This window comes from Salvelinus alpinus, chromosome 26, assembly GCF_045679555.1.
Source record: "Salvelinus alpinus chromosome 26, SLU_Salpinus.1, whole genome shotgun sequence".
Taxonomy (NCBI): domain Eukaryota; kingdom Metazoa; phylum Chordata; class Actinopteri; order Salmoniformes; family Salmonidae; genus Salvelinus; species Salvelinus alpinus.
This window is the reverse complement of record NC_092111.1, coordinates 15,995,794-16,010,691: the sequence shown is the minus strand read 5'-3', so window position 1 is coordinate 16,010,691 and position 14,898 is coordinate 15,995,794. Positions and strand designations below refer to the sequence as shown.

General features: G+C 42.6%; 1 protein-coding gene and 9 non-coding genes across 13 annotated transcripts; 3 read left to right on the top strand and 7 right to left on the bottom strand.

Annotated features, from left to right (window-relative positions):
• Positions 1–764: 764 nt before the first annotated feature.
• Positions 765–4,430, bottom strand: LOC139554829 (myb/SANT-like DNA-binding domain-containing protein 4). Of its 4 annotated transcripts, XM_071367994.1 has the most exons (11): positions 4,094–4,430; positions 3,730–3,800; positions 3,466–3,642; positions 3,314–3,375; positions 3,145–3,231; positions 3,016–3,057; positions 2,774–2,947; positions 2,659–2,694; positions 2,006–2,560; positions 1,613–1,724; positions 765–1,518 (listed from the first exon to the last, which is right to left on the bottom strand). In XM_071367994.1, exons 1-8 carry the CDS (start codon positions 4,249–4,251, stop codon positions 2,659–2,661), a joined length of 807 nt encoding a protein of 268 aa, XP_071224095.1. In that variant the 5' UTR covers positions 4,252–4,430; the 3' UTR covers positions 765–1,518; positions 1,613–1,724; positions 2,006–2,560. The 4 variants fall into 4 exon arrangements, with proteins under 4 accessions (XP_071224095.1, XP_071224093.1, XP_071224092.1 ...); XM_071367992.1 differs by having other exon boundaries at positions 2,659–2,947; XM_071367991.1 differs by having other exon boundaries at positions 2,006–2,947.
• Positions 4,431–4,472: 42 nt separating this feature from the next.
• On the bottom strand, positions 4,473–4,555 carry trnal-uaa (transfer RNA leucine (anticodon UAA)). The gene has a single exon. It is a non-coding gene; the product is annotated as a tRNA-Leu (tRNA).
• A 1,535-nt stretch (positions 4,556–6,090) lies between these two features.
• Positions 6,091–6,173, bottom strand: trnal-uaa (transfer RNA leucine (anticodon UAA)). Its single transcript has one exon. It is a non-coding gene; the product is annotated as a tRNA-Leu (tRNA).
• Positions 6,174–6,899: 726 nt separating this feature from the next.
• trnal-uaa (transfer RNA leucine (anticodon UAA)) lies at positions 6,900–6,982 on the bottom strand. Its single transcript has one exon. It is a non-coding gene; the product is annotated as a tRNA-Leu (tRNA).
• A 2,660-nt stretch (positions 6,983–9,642) lies between these two features.
• trnal-uaa (transfer RNA leucine (anticodon UAA)) lies at positions 9,643–9,725 on the bottom strand. The gene has a single exon. It is a non-coding gene; the product is annotated as a tRNA-Leu (tRNA).
• Positions 9,726–10,451: 726 nt separating this feature from the next.
• trnal-uaa (transfer RNA leucine (anticodon UAA)) lies at positions 10,452–10,535 on the bottom strand. Its single transcript has one exon. It is a non-coding gene; the product is annotated as a tRNA-Leu (tRNA).
• Positions 10,536–11,261: 726 nt separating this feature from the next.
• trnal-uaa (transfer RNA leucine (anticodon UAA)) lies at positions 11,262–11,344 on the bottom strand. Its single transcript has one exon. It is a non-coding gene; the product is annotated as a tRNA-Leu (tRNA).
• Positions 11,345–12,957: 1,613 nt separating this feature from the next.
• On the top strand, positions 12,958–13,040 carry trnal-uaa (transfer RNA leucine (anticodon UAA)). Its single transcript has one exon. It is a non-coding gene; the product is annotated as a tRNA-Leu (tRNA).
• A 771-nt stretch (positions 13,041–13,811) lies between these two features.
• Positions 13,812–13,894, top strand: trnal-uaa (transfer RNA leucine (anticodon UAA)). Its single transcript has one exon. It is a non-coding gene; the product is annotated as a tRNA-Leu (tRNA).
• A 726-nt stretch (positions 13,895–14,620) lies between these two features.
• On the top strand, positions 14,621–14,703 carry trnal-uaa (transfer RNA leucine (anticodon UAA)). The gene has a single exon. It is a non-coding gene; the product is annotated as a tRNA-Leu (tRNA).
• Positions 14,704–14,898: the final 195 nt, after the last annotated feature.

The window sequence follows — 14,898 nt, the reverse complement described above, 5'->3', positions numbered from 1 at the left end:
AAAGACAAACTTCTACCAGGGGCCTGTTGCACAAAACTAGGATAAGGGATTAAGCCAGGATATCTTGGTGATCCTGGCTCAATTGATCCGTAATCCGGTTGCACTAAAGATGGATAGGGGGCAGGAGGATATGTTATGGTATAAATTACCATGGAGATTTATTCTGTGGAGCTAGCCTGCTCCAGACCAGGCTAAATTCCAGGATCTATTTAATCTCATCCCTAATGTCAGTCAGCAGTCACCACAAATGGAAACCAATAGTTATTTCACTGCTCACTATACATTGTTATCACATATAACTAGACCCACTGTTATTATTTAAACGTTTGTGATCATTAATTTCAATGATTTTGGATAAAAAATGATTTTTAGATGATGTTGCTATCATTAGATAATTTACAGTTTCCCATAGACTATAAGGCTATATATAAAATGATAGAATATTAGGGCCACAGAGGGGAAAAAAACACAAGTCATAATATTGTAACCAGTTGTTTTAAAGGAGGACAGTTGTTAAAATGACAGATGTGGGGCATTTCGTGAAATTGTACTTCAGTATGGTTTCATAAACAAAGACATGCTGATGTGCCAGAATATTAAGTATCACATTGTCATAAGTATCAAAACTGTAAAAACAATATGTAGCTTTTCTGCAGAAAGAACCAGCCTCATAAATTTATGACTTTATCCTTTTTCTTCAGTGTGGCCCTAGTACTCTGTCATATAAACAAATACACATTCCATATGAATATAAAAACACAATGTGTAACATTATGTTCCTTTATTGAATAAGGACAAAACAAAGCAGGTAAACCATCAGCTCCTTTCGAAACTGAAGTCACAGTGACTCTACAAGATGGAAAGCACAGAATCCAAGCATATTATACAAAATGATACATACACATTCAAAGGTCTGTATATAACACACCCTGCATGTCTGCACACTAAAATAAATGCAGGACAAATCCATACACATCAACTGAACAGACAAATGAATGGATGCAGTAGCCTCCCTGCAGCCTTGTATTACACACAGTATACCGCACAAACATCATAAGAGGCCAAATTCGTCAAAAAACGAACCCAAAAAACCCCTAATTCCTCTGCCACCGCAGGACATATTTAACCAAAATTTAAAGCACACATACTAACTAAAATAATTCAACACATATTGGTCCCTCAGCAGCCGACCACTGTCGTCATCAGGGAAGATTGCCGGATTGTCCCAGTCCATGGCTGGTGGCACTCTGGGGGCCCTCTCCTTCCTCAGGCAGGCCACATTGTGGAGGACAGCACAAGCCACAGTAATATCACATGCCCTAACAGGGCTGACCCTTAATTTGTGAAGGCAGTGAAAGCGTGCCTTCAGGAGGCCAAAGGTCATTTCAACTCTGGCCCTGGTCCTGGCATGGGCATGGTTGTAGGCCTGCTGTGCTTCCTGGGGGTCTGTGAAAGGTGTCAGGAGAAAAGGCTGGCAGCCATACCCCCTGTCTCCCAGCAACACACCAGAGAATTCACCTGTCAACACAAAATCTCATCATTACTACCTCATAAACACAGTGATATTCTTGACACAGCCATGATGGTTATAAATAGGGGTTGTGTGGCTTACCTTGTGATAGGCACTGATAGATTTCAGAGGCCCGAAAGATTCTGGAGTCATGGACTGAGCCAGGCCATTTTGCCACAACATTGCTGATCACACAGTCAGCATTGCAGACCATCTGAAATCATAAGATGAGGAATATTACACCAATCAATGCACATCACTGGCAATGCAGAGTGTTCGTCAATGGACAATATCAAAAAGTTATGTTCACCTGAACATTAATGCTGTGAAAGGATTTCCTATTCACAAAAACGGCCTCATGGGCACCTGAGGGGGCTTTTATCCTTATGTGTGTGCAGTCCACTGCACCAATGACATTGGGGAAACCTGTCACACAAAGTAATGAGTATCCTACTATGTGTTAACAGTTGTCCTGTAATTTGTAGATCCTCTTACCTGCAATCCTATAGAACTCCTCTTTGATGTCACAGAGTCTTCTGTGGCCAGGGAAGGAGATGAAGACATCTGCTAATGCTTTGATAGCCAGACACACACTCCTTATTGTGCGGCAAATTGTGGCCTTGTTCAGCTGTTCTGCATCCCCCACTGAGTACAGGAAGGCTCCACTAGCAAAAAAGCGCAAGGCCACACAAACCATTTGCTCCACACTCAGTGCATGGCTCCGTGCAGTGCGGTGCTTAATCCTGGGACCCAGTAGTCTGCATAGATACCTGATGCCATCTGCAGAAAACCTGTATCTTTCATATAGATGGTCATCAGGGAAGGCCAGTGGGTCCAACCGGTCCCTGAAGACCCTTTCTCGCCTGAAGGCTCTCCTCAGCACAAGTGCTTCTTCATCCACCACATCTCGCACGAATGGGCATGCCATTGTCAGAGCAGAAAGGAACACACAATTTTGGGCCTTCATATAGGCTAGTGGCCACACCTGGTGCTGGGGGGGTGGGCAAAAGAGGGCGATGCCTTATAACGATGACTTGGTTGTACTGATTGCTGGGAAAATAAAAAAAACCTTAGAAAGATGCCACCGTCCTGTGTGCTCACAATAAGAGCTCATATGTCATGGCTCACTTGACTTTACGAGAATATACCTAATTTTTATTTTGAGCTGTGTCATCTTCTTGGAGCTGGGGGAGGAAAGAAAAATAATGATTAATACATTTGTGTTACAGTTAGCATACAGTGTACATTGAAGGCATATCTCACCTCCCTCTCAAGTTTTTTTATTTCAAGGTCCAGTTTCCTAATTGTCCTCTTTTTTATTTCGGACTCCAGTGCAAGATTTTCCATCTTTTTCTTCTTGTACTGAATGTCTATGTCTGCCAGTTCTATTTGGCGCCGGAGGTGGTTGCCATACAACTTTCTGATAGCTTGTGAGCTCTGTGAACACAATACAATTAGCGCAGCTGGAATTTGGCAGGATGTGGTGTCCTTTTATTAATACGCACTATGTTGCCAGGCTGGTTTTCCCACTGTATAGCATCTGGGTCCTGTAAAAGAAATTAGATTTTTTGATTTTGATGAGGACTCCTCACCATTGTAGAGTAAATAGTACTTTCACAGTCTTAACATGATACCTCATGCCTTCTGGAATCCAGAGAGATGGTCTCCTCCTCATCATCGTCTCCATCATGTGCTGTTGCTGCTGCACTGGGGCCTTCACCCTATCACATTTAATCGGATTCATATTGAAGCTAGTAGACAAGACATGCCAGGCCTACAGTATGCCTTTGATGGAGTACTCACTGGATCAGCATCGTCTGGTGCTTGTGCTGGTGGCTCTAACAGGAACACAGTGCTGCCAGACACTGCAAGGCAATAGGTAAACCAAAGTCAGACAGTCCAAATTGATTCAATATGAATGTGGTTGTATCCCATGTAGAGATGGAAGGACATACCTTGAATGAAGCGGGTGGCATCTTGGGAGGAACCTATGCTCGTCTCTTTCCCCCCAGGGATCCCCTCTAAGACGGGCCTGCCTTTATTTAGCTCCAAGGCCATGTCCTCTGCTGGGGTAAGGTCAGCCTTTGGTGACCCACCACCCGTGCCTTGTCTGTGGGTATTCTTTTTCACTGCTAAAACAGTACAGACAATGTGTGAGCAGGCACCTTCTGGGTACAATATATGCTTGTGCTTTGTTAAATATTAGTCAGGGACCATACCATTCTGCAGAATGTTCTTGTATTTGATTTTGACCTGCTGCCATGTCCGTTTTGGCCCGTTCATGTTTAATCTACACACACACACACACACACACACACACATTTAATGGAGTCACACTGCAAAAAATTACTTGGTATTTTTGTCTTGTTTTCAGTAAAAATATCAAAAAATTTATCATAGCTTTATACAGTGTGATGGAGTTACTTTACACAATTTCACTCATATCTGCAGTGCATTTCAATTAAAAATTTAACCGTTTCATAATTACAGTACAACTGCATTTTTGGAGATGTGAATTAAATATTTGAATTGTAATTGTGATGTTTCAGCGGAGCGGTGAGTGTGTAATTGTGCACTACTTACGCATTCAGGCGGTCTGCAATACTTTGCCACGCTTTTTCTCTTTGCTTTATCACTGTGGCGGTGTTGCCTTTCTTCTTAATTATATCTTTTACCTCCTCGTATGCCTCCATGAGGATTTGTGCTTCCGACGGGGGAAAGTACGCAGCTCTAGTTGCCATGGTAAATCAGTTAATCTGTGATCTGTGGCGGGGTCTATTTGAGTGAGCCGTGAGCGCGCACCTATCCAGGATTGGTTTCACCTGGCTTAATGAATCCGTGTCTGCTCATCCTGGCTTGGTCTTTGTGCAACCAATTAAGCCTGGACGCACATGTTTTGGCTTCATTGAGCTCAGCTGAGTCATTTATACCGGATGTCTTAATTCTACTTTTGTGCAACAGGCCCCAGGAGTGGGGTTCGAACCCACGAGGACATATGTCCATTGGATCTTAAGTCCAACGCCTTAACCTCTCGGCCATCCTGGTGTAAAGAAAATGAAATCGAGTGCCCAGTCAAAATGGAATAAGGAGCACACAGTCAGATCTTTTGGCTTTGATCCAGACAATATGTAAATGAAACTTGATTACATCCAAATCAAACATTCTACCAGATGTAGGTTTCGAACCAACAAGGACATTTTAATTTCGATCATGAGTCTAACGCCTTAAACACACTGCCATCCAGGTGTTTCTAAAAGATTAACAAGAGCTGAGTCAAAAATGGAAGAACTTGTCATAGCCATTTCTTTCAGATTTGATCCCCGCTAAATGTAAATGAGTGAAATGAGGGTTGATTACATCTTAAGTAAGCTTTTTCCAGGAATGGGGTTGGTACCCACAAAAACATACTGTTCGTGAGATTTTTATTCCAACAGTCTAAACAACTCAGCCATCCTGGTGTAAGTAAAGTATCATCAAGAGCCCAGTGAAATTGGAATGAGGAGCACACAGTCAGTTATTTTGGCTTTGAGCCAGACAATATCTAAACGATACTTGTTGACATCCAAATCAAACTTAATACAAGAACGGGGTTTCGAAGCAAGAAGAATAATAATTAAGTTGATAATGACTCTAACACCTTAACCACTCAGCCATCTTTTGTGTTTTTAAAGGATAAACACTGGCTTAGTCAAGGCGGAATAAGGGGAACAAAGTCAATTCTTTCAGCTTTGATCCAAACAATTGATAACATCCAAATCAAAGATAAACTTCTCCCAGGAGTGGGGTTCGAACCCACGAGGACATATGTCCATTGGATCTTGATTCCAACGCCTTAACCTCTCAGCCATCCTGGTGTAAAGAATATGAAATCGAGTGCCCAGTCAAAATGGAATAAGGAGCACACAGTCAGATCTTTTGGCTTTGATCCAGACAATATGTAAATGAAACTTGATTACATCCAAATCAAACATTCTACCAGATGTAGGTTTCGAACCAACAAGGACATTTTAATTTCGATCATGAGTCTAACGCCTTAAACACACTGCCATCCAGGTGTTTCTAAAAGATTAACAAGAGCTGAGTCAAAAATGGAAGAACTTGTCATAGCCATTTCTTTCAGAATTGATCCACGCTAAATGTAAATGAGTGAAATGAGGGTTGATTACATCCTAAGTAAGCTTTTTCCAGGAATGGGGTTGGTACCCACAAAAACATACTGTTCGTCAGATTTTTATTCCAACAGTCTAAACAACTCAGCCATCCTGCTGTAAGTAAAGTATCATCAAGAGCCCAGTGAAATTGGAATGAGGAGCACACAGTCAGTTCTTTTGGCTTTGAGCCAGACAATATCTAAACGAGACTTGTTGACATCCAAATCAAACTTAATACAAGAACGGGGTTTCGAAGCAAGAAGAATAATAATTAAGTTGATAATGACTCTAACACCTTAAGCACTCAGCCATCTTTTTTGTTTTTAAAGGATAAACACTTGCTTAGTCAAGGCGGAATAAGGGGAACAAAGTCAATTCTTTCAGCTTTGATCCAAACAATTGATAACATCCAAATCAAAGATAAATTTCTACCAGGAGTGGGGTTCGAACCCACGAGGACATATGTCCATTGGATCTTAAGTCCAACGCCTTAACCTCTCAGCCATCCTGGTGTAAAGAAAATGAAATCGAGTGCCCAGTCAAAATGGAATAAGGAGCACACAGTCAGATCTTTTGGCTTTGATCCAGACAATATGTAAATGAAACTTGATTACATCCAAATCAAACATTCTACCAGATGTAGGTTTCGAACCAACAAGGACATTTTAATTTCGATCATGAGTCTAACGCCTTAAACACACTGCCATCCAGGTGTTTCTAAAAGATTAACAAGAGCTGAGTCAAAAATGGAAGAACTTGTCATAGCCATTTCTTTCAGATTTGATCCACGCTAAATGTAAATGAGTGAAATGAGGGTTGATTACATCCTAAGTAAGCTTTTTCCAGGAATGGGGTTGGTACCCACAAAAACATACTGTTCGTCAGATTTTTATTCCAACAGTCTAAACAACTCAGCCATCCTGGTGTAAGTAAAGTATCATCAAGAGCCCAGTGAAATTGGAATGAGGAGCACACAGTCAGTTCTTTTGGCTTTGAGCCAGACAATATCTAAACGAGACATGTTGACATCCAAATCAAACTTAATACAAGAACGGGGTTTCGAAGCAAGAAGAATAATAATTAAGTTGATAATGACTCTAACACCTTAAGCACTCAGCCATCTTTTGTGTTTTTAAAGGATAAACACTTGCTTAGTCAAGGCGGAATAAGGGGAACAAAGTCAATTCTTTCAGCTTTGATCCAAACAATTGATAACATCCAAATCAAAGATAAACTTCTACCAGGAGTGGGGTTCGAACCCACGAGGACATATGTCCATTGGATCTTAAGTCCAACGCCTTAACCTCTCGGCCATCCTGGTGTAAATAAAATGAAATCGAGTGCCCAGTCAAAATGGAATAAGGAGCACACAGTCAGATCTTTTGGCTTTGATCCAGACAATATGTAAATGAAACTTGATTACATCCAAATCAAACATTCTACCAGATGTAGGTTTCGAACCAACAAGGACATTTTAATTTCGATCATGAGTCTAACGCCTTAAACACACTGCCATCCAGGTGTTTCTAAAAGATTAACAAGAGCTGAGTCAAAAATGGAAGAACTTGTCATAGTCATTTCTTTCAGATTTGATCCACGCTAAATGTAAATGAGTGAAATGAGGGTTGATTACATCCTAAGTAAGCTTTTTCCAGGAATGGGGTTGGTATTCCAAGCATCTGCCTCTAACCCTAGGAAGCTCTTTGCCACCTTCTCCTCCCTCCTGAATCCTCCTCCCCCCTCCTCCCTCTCTGCTGATGACTTCGTCAACCATTTTGAAAAGAAGGTCGACGACATCCGATCCTCGTTTGCTAAGTCAAACGACACCGCTGGTTCTGCTCACACTGCCCTACCCTGTGCTTTGACCTCTTTCTCCCCTCTCTCTCCAGATGAAATCTCGCGTCTTGTGACGGCCGGCCGCCCAACAACCTGCCCGCTTGACCCTATCCCCTCCTCTCTTCTCCAGACCATTTCCGGAGACCTTCTCCCTTACCTCACCTCGCTCATCAACTCATCCTTGACCGCTGGCTACGTCCCTTCCGTCTTCAAGAGAGCGAGAGTTGCACCCCTTCTGAAAAAACCTACACTCGATCCCTCCGATGTCAACAACTACAGACCAGTATCCCTTCTTTCTTTTCTCTCCAAAACTCTTGAACGTGCCGTCCTTGGCCAGCTCTCCTGCTATCTCTCTCAGAATGACCTTCTTGATCCAAATCAGTCAGGTTTCAAGACTAGTCATTCAACTGAGACTGCTCTTCTCTGTGTCACGGAGGCGCTCCGCACTGCTAAAGCTAACTATCTCTCCTCTGCTCTCATCCTTCTAGACCTATCGGCTGCCTTTGATACTGTGAACCATCAGATCCTCCTCTCCACCCTCTCCGAGCTGGGCATCTCCGGCGCGGCCCACGCTTGGATTGCGTCCTACCTGACAGGTCGCTCCTACCAGGTGGCGTGGCGAGAATCTGTCTCCGCACCACGTGCTCTCACCACTGGTGTCCCCCAGGGCTCTGTTCTAGGCCCTCTCCTATTCTCGCTATACACCAAGTCACTTGGCTCTGTCATATCCTCACATGGTCTCTCCTATCATTGCTATGCAGACGACACACAATTAATCTTCTCCTTTCCCCCCTCTGATAACCAGGTGGTGAATCGCATCTCTGCATGTCTGGCAGACATATCAGTGTGGATGACGGATCACCACCTCAAGCTGAACCTCGGCAAGACGGAGCTGCTCTTCCTCCCGGGGAAGGACTGCCCGTTCTATGATCTCGCCATCACGGTTGACAACTCCATTGTGTCCTCCTCCCAGAGTGCTAAGGAACTTGGCGTGATCCTGGACAACACCCTGTCGTTCTCAACTAACATCAAGGCGGTGACCCGTTCCTGTAGGTTCATGCTCTACAACATTCGCAGAGTACGACCCTGCCTCACGCAGGAAGCGGCGCAGGTCCTAATCCAGGCACTTGTCATCTCCCGTCTGGATTTCTGCAACTCGCTGTTGGCTGGGCTCCCTGCCTGTGCCATTAAACCCCTACAACTCATCCAGAACGCCGCAGCCCGTCTGGTGTTCAACTTTCCCAAGTTCTCTCACGTCACCCCGCTCCTCCGCTCTCTCCACTGGCTTCCAGTTGAAGCTCGCATCCGCTACAAGACCATGGTGCTTGCCTACGGAGCTGTGAGGGGAACGGCACCTCCGTACCTTCAGGCTCTGATCAGGCCCTACACCCAAACAAGGGCACTGCGTTCATCCACCTCTGGCCTGCTCGCCTCCCTACCTCTGAGGAAGTACAGTTCCCGCTCAGCCCAGTCAAAACTGTTTGCTGCTCTGGCACCCCAATGGTGGAACAAACTCCCTCACGACGCCAGGTCAGCGGAGTCAATCACCACCTTCCGGAGACACCTGAAACCCCACCTCTTTAAGGAATACCTAGGATAGGATAAAGTAATCCTTCTAACCCCCCCCCCCCCCCCTTAAAAGAGTTAGATGCACTATTGTAAAGTGGTTGTTCCACTGGATATCATAAGGTGAATGCACCAATTTGTAAGTCGCTCTGGATAAGAGCGTCTGCTAAATGACTTAAATGTAAATGTAATGTAAATGTACCCACAAAAACATACTGTTCGTCAGATTTTTATTCCAACAGTCTAAACAACTCAGCCATCCTGGTGTAAGTAAAGTATCATCAAGAGCCCAGTGAAATTGGAATGAGGAGCACACAGTCAGTTCTTTTGGCTTTGAGCCAGACAATATCTAAACGAGACTTGTTGACATCCAAATCAAACTTAATACAAGAACGGGGTTTCGAAGCAAGAAGAATAATAATTAAGTTGATAATGACTCTAACACCTTAACCACTCAGCCATCTTTTGTGTTTTTAAAGGATAAACACTGGCTTAGTCAAGGCGGAATAAGGGGAACAAAGTCAATTCTTTCAGCTTTGATCCAAACAATTGATAACATCCAAATCAAAGATAAACTTCTACCAGGAGTGGGGTTCGAACCAACGAGGAAATATGTCCATTGGATCTTAAGTCCAACGCCTTAACCTCTCGGCCATCCTGGTGTAAAGAAAATGAAATCGAGTGCCCAGTCAAAATGGAATAAGGAGCACACAGTCAGATCTTTTGGCTTTGATCCAGACAATATGTAAATGAAACTTGATTACATCCAAATCAAACATTCTACCAGATGTAGGTTTCGAACCAACAAGGACATTTTAATTTCGATCATGAGTCTAACGCCTTAAACACACTGCCATCCAGGTGTTTCTAAAAGATTAACAAGAGCTGAGTCAAAAATGGAAGAACTTGTCATAGCCATTTCTTTCAGATTTGATCCACGCTAAATGTAAATGAGTGAAATGAGGGTTGATTACATCTTAAGTAAGCTTTTTCCAGGAATGGGGTTGGTACCCACAAAAACATACTGTTCGTCAGATTTTTATTCCAACAGTCTAAACAACTCAGCCATCCTGGTGTAAGTAAAGTATCATCAAGAGCCCAGTGAAATTGGAATGAGGAGCACACAGTCAGTTCTTTTGGCTTTGAGCCAGACAATATCTAAACGAGACTTGTTGACATCCAAATCAAACTTAATACAAGAACGGGGTTTCGAAGCAAGAAGAATAATAATTAAGTTGATAATGACTCTAACACCTTAACCACTCAGCCATCTTTTGTGTTTTTAAAGGATAAACACTTGCTTAGTCAAGGCGGAATAAGGGGAACAAAGTCAATTCTTTCAGCTTTGATCCAAACAATTGATAACATCCAAATCAAAGATAAACTTCTACCAGGAGTGGGGTTCGAAACCCACGAGGACATATGTCCATTGGATCTTAAGTCCAACGCCTTAACCTCTCGGCCATCCTGGTGTAAAGTAAATGAAATCGAGTGCCCAGTCAAAATGGAATAAGGAGCACACAGTCAGATCTTTTGGCTTTGATCCAGACAATATGTAAATGAAACTTGATTACATCCAAATCAAACATTCTACCAGATGTAGGTTTCGAACCAACAAGGACATTTTAATTTCGATCATGAGTCTAACGCCTTAAACACACTGCCATCCAGGTGTTTCTAAAAGATTAACAAGAGCTGAGTCAAAAATGGAAGAACTTGTCATAGTCATTTCTTTCAGATTTGATCCACGCTAAATGTAAATGAGTGAAATGAGGGTTGATTACATCCTAAGTAAGCTTTTTCCAGGAATGGGGTTGGTACCCACAAAAACATACTGTTCGTCAGATTTTTATTCCAACAGTCTAAACAACTCAGCCATCCTGGTGTAAGTAAAGTATCATCAAGAGCCCAGTGAAATTGGAATGAGGAGCACACAGTCAGTTCTTTTGGCTTTGAGCCAGACAATATCTAAACGAGACTTGTTGACATCCAAATCAAACTTAATACAAGAACGGGGTTTCGAAGCAAGAAGAATAATAATTAAGTTGATAATGACTCTAACACCTTAACCACTCAGCCATCTTTTGTGTTTTTAAAGGATAAACACTGGCTTAGTCAAGGCGGAATAAGGGGAACAAAGTCAATTCTTTCAGCTTTGATCCAAACAATTGATAACATCCAAATCAAAGACAAACTTCTACCAGGAGTGGGGTTCGAACCCACGAGGACATATGTCCATTGGATCTTAAGTCCAACGCCTTAACCTCTCGGCCATCCTGGTGTAAAGAAAATGAAATCGAGTGCCCAGTCAAAATGGAATAAGGAGCACACAGTCAGATCTTTTGGCTTTGATCCAGACAATATGTAAATGAAACTTGATTACATCCAAATCAAACATTCTACCAGATGTAGGTTTCGAACCAACAAGGACATTTTAATTTCGATCATGAGTCTAACGCCTTAAACACACTGCCATCCAGGTGTTTCTAAAAGATTAACAAGAGCTGAGTCAAAAATGGAAGAACTTGTCATAGCCATTTCTTTCAGATTTGATCCACGCTAAATGTAAATGAGTGAAATGAGGGTTGATTACATCTTAAGTAAGCTTTTTCCAGGAATGGGGTTGGTACCCACAAAAACATACTGTTCGTCAGATTTTTATTCCAACAGTCTAAACAACTCAGCCATCCTGGTGTAAGTAAAGTATCATCAAGAGCCCAGTGAAATTGGAATGAGGAGCACACAGTCAGTTCTTTTGGCTTTGAGCCAGACAATATCTAAACGAGACATGTTGACATCCAAATCAAACTTAATACAAGAACGGGGTTTCGAAGCAAGAAGAATAATAATTAAGTTGATAATGACTCTAACACATTTACATTACATTTACATTTAAGTCATTTAGCAGACGCTCTTATCCAGAGCGACTTACAAATTGGTGCATTCACCTTATGATATCCAGTGGAACAACCACTTTACAATAGTGCATCTAACTCTTTTAAGGGGGGGGGGTTAGAAGGATTACTTTATCCTATCCTAGGTATTCCTTAAAGAGGTGGGGTTTCAGGTGTCTCCGGAAGGTGGTGATTGACTCCGCTGACCTGCTTCCTCGTGGGTGTCTGTACGCCACTCACTGGTTGCAGTTGATACTTGATTTGGATGTTCATCAGCCGTTTGGATCAAAGCTGACAAGAATGTGACTGTGTCCCCTCTTTAATGTGCGCCTCAAGTGACTAAGGCCAGTCGTGCATCCTGCCTACGTTCACAAATTGTTTTGGCCGAGTGCGTTTTGTCGTGTTTGCAGTACATTATGATGTTTTTAACTACTATTACGTCTTGAAAACATGACCGGAGAACCACCGCTGTGTTAGAGTTTCGATTTGGAGTCGAGGCAGGTCTCGTTTAGGCACTGTCACGGCTCGAGGCGCAACGCTGACTGTATAGTGGGGTCTCTGGGCATCTTGATGTTACTTTACTTACACCAGGATGGCTGAGTTGTTTAGACTGTTGGAATAAAAATCTGACGAACAGTATGTTTTTGTGGGTACCAACCCCATTCCTGGAAAAAGCTTCACTTAGGATGTAATCAACCCTCATTTCACTCATTTACATTTCTGGCGTCTGGATCATATCTGAAAGAAATGGCTATGACAAGTTCTTCCATTTTTGACTCAGCTCTTGTTAATCTTTTAGAAACACCTGGATGGCAGTGTGTTTAAGGCGTTAGACTCATGATCGAAATTAAAATGTCCTTGTAGGTTCGAAACTACATCTGGTAGAATGTTTGATTTGGATGTAACGAGTTTCATTTACATATTGTCAAGATCAAAGCCAAAAATCTGACTGTGTGCTCCTTATTCCATTTTGACTGGGACTCGATTTCACCTACTTTACACCAGGATGGCCGAGAGGTTAAGGCGTTGGACTTAAGATCCAATGGACATATGTCCTCGTGGGTTCGAACCCCACTCCTGGTAGAAGTTTTTCTTTGATTTGGATGTTATGAATTGTTTGGATCAAAGCTGAAAGAATTGACTTTGTTCCCCCTTATTCCGCCTTGACTAAGCGAGAGGGAAAAGGATACAAGGTAGTGGTCGGAGACTTGGAGGGGATTTGCAATGAGATTAGTGGAAGAACAGCATCTAGTGAAGATGAGGTCAAGCGTATTGCCTGCCTTGTGAGTAGGGGGGGAAGGTGAGAGGGTGAGGTCAAAAGAGGAGAGGAGTGGAAAGAAGGAGGCAGAGAGGAATGAGTCAAAGGTAGACGTGGGGAGGTTAAAGTCACCCAGAACTGTGAGAGGTGAGCCATCCTCAGGAAAGGAACTTATCAGGGCGTCAAGCTCATTGATGAACTCTCCAAGGGAACCTGGAGGGCGATAAATGATAAGGATGTTAAGCTTGAAAGGGCTGGTAACTGTGACAGCATGGAATTCAAAGGAGGCGATAGACAGATGGGTCAGGGGAGAAAGAGAGAATGTCCACTTGGGAGAGATGAGGATCCCAGTGCCACCACCCCGCTGACCAGAAGCTCTCGGGGTGTGCGAGAACACGTGGGCAGACGAGGAGAGAGCAGTAGGAGTAGCAGTGTTATCAGTGGTAATCCATGTTTCCGTCAGTGCCAAGAAGTCGAGGGACTTTTTTTGGGATGTAATCAAGTTTCATTTACATATTGTCTGGATCAAAGCCAAAACATCTGACTGTGTGCTCCTTATTCCATTTTGACTGGGCACTCGATTTCATTTTCTTTACACCAGGATGCCCGAGAGCTTAAGGCGTTGGACTTAAGATCCAATGGACATATGTCCTCGTGGGTTCGAACCCCACTCCTGGTAGAAGTTTATCTTTGATTTGGATGTTATCAATTGTTTGGATCAAAGCTGAAAGAATTGACTTTGTTCCCCTTATTCCGCCTTGACTAAGCCAGTGTTTATCCTTTAAAAACACAAAAGATGGCTGAGTGGTTAAGGTGTTAGAGTCATTATCAACTTAATTATTATTCTTCTTGCTTCGAAACCCCGTTCTTGTATTAAGTTTGATTTGGATGTCAACATGTCTCGTTTAGATATTGTCTGGCTCAAAGCCAAAAGAACTGACTGTGTGCTCCTCATTCCAATTTCACTGGGCTCTTGATGATACTTTACTTACACCAGGATGGCTGAGTTGTTTAGACTGTTGGAATAAAAATCTGACGAACAGTATGTTTTTGTGGGTACCAACCCCATTCCTGGAAAAAGCTTACTTAGGATGTAATCAACCCTCATTTCACTCATTTACATTTAGCGTGGATCAAATCTGAAAGAAATGACTATGACAAGTTCTTCCATTTTTGACTCAGCTCTTGTTAATCTTTTAGAAACACCTGGATGGCAGTGTGTTTAAGGCGTTAGACTCATGATCGAAATTAAAATGTCCTTGTTGGTTCGAAACCTACATCTGGTAGAATGTTTGATTTGGATGTAATCAAGTTTCATTTACATATTGTCAAGATCAAAGCCAAAACATCTGACTGTGTGCTCCTTATTCCATTTTGACTGGGCACTCGATTTCATTTTCTTTACACCAGGATGGCCGAGAGTTTAAGGCGTTGGACTTAAGATCCAATGGACATATGTCCTCGTGGGTTCGAACCCCACTCCTGGTAGAAGTTTATCTTTGATTTGGATGTTATCAATTGTTTGGATCAAAGCTGAAAGAATTGACTTTGTTCCCCTTATTCCGCCTTGACTAAGCAAGTGTTTATCCTTTAAAAACACAAAAGATGGCTGAGTGCTTAAGGTGTTAAAAAAAAAAAAAGTCTTAAGATCTTAAGTCCTACGCCTTAAACTCTCGGGCATCC